The following is a 7,560-nucleotide window of genomic DNA, read 5'->3' as shown; positions in this document are numbered from 1 at the left end:
TTTGTTTGTATTCAAATTAGGGTTTTTAAATGCATAATCCACCCCAACATGACCAAATACATCGCCTAGAAGCTTGCTCGGCCGTTCAATGCATAGGCAAGGCGTGGGCGTGATGTTCGAATGCAGCATCGGACATGTGGCTGACGCACGGGCTGCTCTCACTCTCTCCACTCTCGCTTTCCCACTTTCTCGCTGATCTCGCTCTCTCCACTCTCGCTCTCTTCCATTTTCTCGCTCAAAATCTTGCTCTCTCCACTCTCGCTCTCTCCAACTTTCTAGCTCAAAATCTCGCTCTCTCTACTCTCGCTCTCTCGCTCTTTCTCGCTGGTCTTGCTCTCTCCAATCTCATTCTCTTCCACTTTCTCGCTCTCTCGAATCTCGCTTTCAATGATCTCGTTGGTCTCGGTCTCAATGGTTTTGCTCTCAACAATCTCGTTGATCTCACTCTCAACGATCTCGCTCTTAGCTACTGAAAACATTGTTCGTCTCCGTGCAATTTCTACACGATTGTGCCACTAGTCACTTGCCTTCCAGTGCTTATTGCACAACACGCATTACATATAACTTCCATATTTTTCTCGGTCATTCAGCCATAACGCACTTCACCTAATTTCTCCATACTTAATCGAATTTTTCCCCAAATTTTCCAAACTTAATTTCCATATTATTCCATACTAGCTCAACCTACTTATTATTTTTCCCTATTTCTTCTTCACCATTTCATACCAACTTTCTCATCAATGTACTCAACTTATTTATACAAATAGGGAGGCACAATTAAGTGGAAAATTAAGACAATTTAAATAAGAAAACACACTTAAGTGTAAAATTGGGCTTCGGGGTTCACATCAAGTTTGTTGGGATTGGTTTCCTAATTGAGTGGGAGGTTATTGGCGGTTTCATGGTAACCGTGAGATAAAAAGGAAAAATGTTTTCCTAATTTTAGTAATGTTAATTTGAGATTTCCAATCTCAGAAAGTTCTCATAGAAAGATTGTCAAGTAAATAAAATTTACTAAACGACAGCTTGGAGAGACTAAACAATCGTGGAGTGTTTCTACAGGATAGAAACTCAGCTAGCCGATGAGCTAAATGATTGTAGATGGTCGCATAACTTTTGTTAAATGATTGGGCATCGTATGATAGAAATTTTCATCTCCCACTTACTCAATCGTTTACACGATTGTCCTCTTCTGGTCTCTGCCTCTAACCAAGTCCACACAGAGCCCACAATCTAGATTCTCACACCGAGAATACCAAGGTAACCTTTGTGATGGTGTGATACTCAACTCGACAGTGTTGAGGTTCTGTGAAGGCCGTTCGTTGCGTTCGCTGTGTTCGTGACCTTGGTGATCGTTGTGTTCGTGGTCGCATTGATCGTACAGTGGAGCGGTCGTATTGTTCAAGCATTCCTGTTGTTGTCTTGCTGTGAACGAGTCTACGTGATCTAGGGATCTTGAAGATGAGTCTTTAAAGGTACGTGAATTCTTTCCCTTGCTCGTTTAGTAAAGCATGTTGTAATTTCGTTTTATGCATGACCATATGTTTGCGTTTTTGGTAATGTAATTGTGTTGTTCATATACGATTGAAATTTGGAACGATCCTTTCGCTACTCATGGAAATCCTCATGTCCGATTTCCTTCAATTAGTATAAGAGCCAAGTTGTTCTAATATTCCAAATTTCACTTCTATTTTGAACTTCTTTTACAGTCATGGTAGGTTTTCTACATCTGTGTTTAATTGTTAGATGCTTTTATGGATGGCGTTAATGAATGTTTACGGGTTTAATTGCCTCTGTTTACAACTTTCTTTAAATTACAAAGTGTTAATTTGTAAGGCCCTGTGCTTTTGGGCGTAATTAACATGCTATCGAGTCTGTAATTTAAAGTGTTTGATTTAGTCGAGTCGTTCATGATGAAGTTTCGAAACATAGAGATGCGATTCTCAGTGAAGAAGAAGACACCACAAGGGTGCAAACATGGGATGGACGCATGCACCAATGGGTGGTGTCCGGACATAAGTGTGTTATGCCAGTCGAATGAACACATATGAAGGATGGACGCATATGAAGTTCGATGAACGTATTCAAGGTCGTCATCCAGACATGTGGCTTGTTGAAGAGAAACCTTAGGCCTTAAGAAAATGAGGTGGATGCACAAGAAGACATGCAAACTTGAGGGCTATGTGTTGGTAAAAGAGGAACAAGAAAGGACACTTAGACATGCGGCCAAGTAGGAGGTGTCGGCCTTAGGGAGATCTTGGATGCCTATAAATATGGCCAAGGACTTCAGATGAGAACTCAAATTCTCTTCAAAAGACATTTAGAAGAGTGTGTGAAGGCTGATCGGGAGAAGACTATGCGTTGATGGAAGAACACATGCGTTGGTAGCAAGACCATGCATTGGTCAAGGGGTTCCAAGAGGGGAAGATGCTGTCGGACAGAAAGGACAGGAAGTAGCATCAAATTGGGACGAGGATTTCTCCCAAAATAATCGTGCGTTTTGAGTGATTCTAAAGCCACCTGAAATCTCCACGAGTGTAGTTTTCAGGGTAGGGCTGCCGGAGAAGAAGCTTCAAGGGATCAGGCTGGAAACTGAGAAAAATACAGAAGGGTCAAGATGTCGGGTAAGCTTGAGCCAGCCTTAATGTTTTGATGATTCCTGCCAAACCACGAGAAGTTCGGAGCTAAGATTTTAGGGTAAGCTTCCTGAGACATTTTAGAACATGTTTTTAGAAGAAAGTATCTTAAAATAAGTTCTTGAACTATGAGTAATCTAAGCTGATAATTGAATCTGGAATTTAGGGTTCAAAAGGGAACCAAGGAAACCTAAGGAACTTCGGAAAGGAAAGTTCCTAACCAACCAAGGTGAGTGGTTATGTTTTTGTATTGTTGATGTAATTTCTATATATAGGTAAATATATATAGGGGATGATGCTAAATTGGCATGATCAGGGATATATGTTTATCTTGTTACTATGCTTGTTAAGATATTGTTTGTGTGTTTGTTTTGGAAATTGAAACTGTACCCGGGATATATAGTTAGTATGCTTGAAAAGGTACTTGGCGGGAAAATATAGTCGGCTTCGGTTGGCAGGAAATGATAGTCAGTGACGACCGACGGGAAATATAGTCTAGTTACCTAAGCATAGCTAGAGGGAAAATAGTCAATGTGCACATTGGCGGGATAATAGGGTACAGGGAAAGTTTCCACAGGAATTGTTGTTATATTACCTTAATGTATGATCATGCAGGGGATAACCAGTGGTAAAGCTTGGGATGTTTACATTAGGTGATAATCAATAGTCAAGCTGGGGTTGATTGTTTTAACCAGTGATTAGGCTGGAGATAACCTATCGGTTTGGTTGGAAAAATAATTGTGAACTTGTGGTAATTTACTTATTGATTATGTATTGATTTCGAAGAAGTATACTTCTATAATCAAACTTATGTTTGTTTAATGTTGCCACTCACTGAGCTTTGTAGCTCACGTTTTCCATGTTTTATGTCTCCCCCCCTCCCCCCCCCCCCCCCCCCCCCCCCCCCCCGAGTAGCAAAAGGTGAGGAGTTGCAGGGTGCTGCTAAGGTCAAGGTCTGCCACAAGCCACAGTTACACTTTCAAAGGGTTTTACAGTTGTGCTTGTAAACTTTGTAGCTAAGTCTTGGAGTTGTATAAATGTTATATTATTGTAATATAAAATGAGTCTACTTAATCAATTGTTGTTTGCCTCATTGACTTAATCAGTTGGTTGTGAATTTGTTCATTGGTATTAGAGTTATTAGGAAGTAAGTGTCAACAAAAGGGTTGATAACTGCTGCAGTCATGTATAGTACAGTAGGTATCACAAAAGGATGGTATCTGCAGTCCATCACGCCTCTCCTCGGGCTCAGAAGTGTGAGCTCGGAGTAGGGTGTGACACGCACGCAATCATGTGTTGTACATGGCTTAGGCTATGCATTTATGCCCATACGTCGGAGGTCATGCGTTGGAATGAAAAGTATGCGTTAATCTACTATGTAATGACCACGCGTTCCTTTTCACAAGTTTTCTTATGTTCACGCCAAGTATAACGAGAACGCAAGTTTCTTGGGTAATCCGAGGTCGAACACAGGGACTTGTCACTCACTGATGCTTGTGAAGCAATGTGTTTGAGACGAAGAATAAAAGTAAAAAGAAGAAGTTTGATGGATTTACACGCTACTCCTACTTCTAACTAAATAGATTGAGCAATGGAAGACTTGCGATGAGAATTAGTAGATGCACAACAACTGTTAACACATAGTAATGCTTATTATCTTAAATCGCTCAAATAATCCTAGCTCGTCACACTAACGCATCGCACACCTCTCGGTGGTCAGCCACATGACTATATCTCTATAGTGCATGGTTGCGTCGAGCATAGGATCGTGCCTATCTTTTGGAACAATGCATACTTTGCGTTAGTGTGTTCCATCTCTTACATTCTCAGGCAGTTAGACGCGGCTAATTAATTTATAGACGAGCATTGCAACAACCTATTGACAAGCGTTTCTATAGCCCTTCACCAAGCAAAGAGAATTAACTCACTATACTCGCACAATGCACACCTCTTGGTGGGTTGCTACATGCGTCCTATCTCTAGGCTACACGATTAAGTATGCGATCGTCTTTGATGAATAAACGATGAAGGTAAACGATGATAAAGATAAAGATGATGAAGAAGATGGCATTGAAGGAATCAAGATATGCACTAATCAAAAAATTTCTTAATATCTTAAGCTAAAATGTAATACAATACAGAGATTAGAGGAAAATGAAGGACTATACGTCAAGGCTACTGGTGGTGCCATGGATGAATGGTGGAGATGCCTCTCTCGAGCTCTATCTCCAACGAAAGCTCCAATCGTCACTCAGTCTGGTTTTTAGAGATGAAGAGTTCTCACTGAAAATCTTGCTCATGCTCTCATCTGTGATCGAAAACCTCTGCCTTGAGGCAGAAGTTTGGATGTCTTGAAATGAAGGTCCAATGGGCTATTTATAGAGTTTTAAACACCGACAGCTATCATGACTGCGTTATGTCTCATTGCTACCTTTGTCGCGGTATGGGAAATGTCACATCATCTTATCTTGTTGATACTCCCAAAGTATGCGTCCGAGCTTGATTCAACTGAAATATCAACGCAATCTACCCATCTTGCGATCACCCTTCTATTTAAGGTTATTACTCTGTGGCCGCAATCTCTAAGTGATTACCGCATTTGCTTGATCACCACAACTTCCATGTGATGGACGCATTCGATCACCAAAACTTCTATGTGATGGACGCATGTGATCACCACATGTGTTCGTCTATGCGATAGCTCAGCTTTTAGCGCATGCGTTTGTCTTTGCGGTCGCCTGGCTTCAGCGCATGTGTTTGATTACGATTGCTTATTTCCAGCGCATGCGTTTGATTCCTGTGATAGCTACAAAACATAGACACTTAGGCACGAAGTAATGCATAATATTGGGGTCAGTGAGGAGTTAGGTGCTAATCGACGCAAAACTCAAATTTTCATAAATTCTAAGTATTATCACCGTATTTTCTACTTGAAGCCCTCATAATTCTAAATAAAAGGCTTATAATAACTGGCATTTCTGCTAGTTATCATAAGTGTAGGTAAACGATAGAGCAAAGTGTTTTTTTTTTCTTGTAGACGGCCGTGGGGAGTATGGTACACAATCAGTAGAGACACGTTGCTTCGCTTGAACAGTTTAAGACTTGGTTCTCCTGTTTGAACCAGAGACTCCTTGGATTTGTAATAGTTAGCTTTAGTTTTTTTTTTTTTTTTAGGATTTAAGGCAATTTTTCCGGGTTCGTCAATATTTTTTTATTATACATGTGATATATGGTGTTTATATGGAAAAATGTTTGACATATAGTTTTGAAACCCACCTTAGGTTATGCAATTATTCATGCATCATGTATTATAAGTATTATAATATTGCATGAAGAAATTACTTGAAAGCATGCGCATGCATCATGAAAATATAAGAGTTATATTTATGCATGCAGTGAGCATTATCATGCATCATCTTTATATTATAAGCGTTATAGTATAAGAGTGTATGGAAGCATGTTTTGCTTGATTCGTTGCTTGTTTGTATAAGAGTTATATAAAAAGGTAGCAATGAATGAAAAACGCATTGAGCATGACACTTATGCTATTTATAAGCGTTATGAATGCCTCGTATGTGTTAGCTTTGCATTTTGGTTTTGGTTATTTCCATTATAAGTGTTAAAAAGGAAATTAGAACTAAAATCAATAAGAAAGAGTTGCATGCATACTTAGGGTGAACTCATGTTTTAAAAGGGTTTTGAAATTGGATTGAGATAGACCTAAGTTCAAAGGTTCTAATGAGATTAGTAATCTAGTTTTAATCTTTTTTAAATCGATTTAATAGGATTAAATTGATTGGCATAAAAGATTAAAATTGTATTAAATCTATCTATAAGGGACCTTTTGTCTAAGGTGGGTTCTGTCTAGGCTAGGGTACTTAAGCTGACGGAAACAGAACACCCCTACATGGGAACCTACCTGGAAAGGTGAATTAGATAGATTTTTTGCAAGCATGCGATAGTTGGTCAAAGTCTCTGTTAAAGAGTTTAATAGTTGATGATCAAAAGTTGTTTTAACTATCCAATGTAAAAGTTACTCTTGGGCAAACCTAAATAGTCACTTAGTTAAAATTCTTACCTGTGTTTTTTCTAAGTAAACTAAACCCTAGGTTATAAAATACTCAGTGGGAGGAGGAGATGTATCTGATATGTCAATGATTCTACTCACGTTTCTCCATGAATGTTCATGTCGTGGGACTTGAGTTAGTGGAAACCATTAATGTTAGAGGCTATTCAGAGGATTAAGACACGAATTCAAACAACACAGAGTAGACAGAAAAGTTATACCGATGTTAGGCGTAAAGACCTAGAATTTGAAGTGAGTGATAAAGTATTCTTGAAAGTAGCTCCTATACAAGGTTTCCTAAGGTTTGGAAGGAAGGGGAAATTAAGTCATCGTTTCATTGGGCCATTTGAGATCTTAGAACGGATCGACCCTATACCTTATCGGTTAGCATTGGCACCATCTCTTTCTACAGTTCATGGTGCTTTTCATGTCACCATATTAAGGAAGTATGTAGCAGATCCGTCTCATGTAATAGACTATGAACCTTTACAATTGAACGAAAGTTTGAGTTATAAGGAGAAGCCTAGTAGATTCTTGAAAGTGAAGTGAAAAATTTGGGAACTCGAGATATAACACTAGTAAAAGTTCTATAGTAGAATCCTTACTTTCAAGAGGCTGCATGGGAATGAGAGGATGATTTGAGAAAAAAAAAAAAAAAAAAAGTAACCAGAGCTCTTTCAGGATTATAATTTTTGGGGATGAATGTTCTTAAAGGGGGAAGATTGTGACATCCCCAATTCTTAAGGTAATTTTCTAAAGTTAATTATCTAGGAATAAGTGGATTGTTTTTTAAATTTTTGGAATAAGTAGGTTATTATGATATATTTTTAAATTTTCTAAAGTTAATTATCTTGGAGT

At 38.9% G+C, this 7,560-nt stretch overlaps 1 protein-coding gene across 1 annotated transcript; it reads left to right on the top strand.

Moving 5' to 3' along the window:
• Positions 1-6,855: 6,855 nt before the first annotated feature.
• LOC120067447 lies at positions 6,856-7,251 on the top strand. The gene has a single exon (XM_039019008.1). The coding sequence runs from the start codon at positions 6,856-6,858 to the stop codon at positions 7,249-7,251; it is 396 nt and encodes a 131-aa protein (XP_038874936.1).
• The last annotated feature ends 309 nt before the right edge of the window (positions 7,252-7,560 follow it).

The sequence above is a fragment of the Benincasa hispida genome, chromosome 12 (genome assembly GCF_009727055.1).
Source record: "Benincasa hispida cultivar B227 chromosome 12, ASM972705v1, whole genome shotgun sequence".
Classification (NCBI taxonomy): domain Eukaryota; kingdom Viridiplantae; phylum Streptophyta; class Magnoliopsida; order Cucurbitales; family Cucurbitaceae; genus Benincasa; species Benincasa hispida.
Note: the sequence above shows the minus strand (reverse complement) of the source record. Positions and strands in the feature narration are given on the sequence as shown.

Bases quoted from the DNA above. Each gene is read 5' to 3' on its own strand.
- LOC120067447 (XM_039019008.1), top strand. From the start codon at position 6,856: ATGTTAGAGGCTATTCAGAGGATTAAGACACGAATTCAAACAACACAG.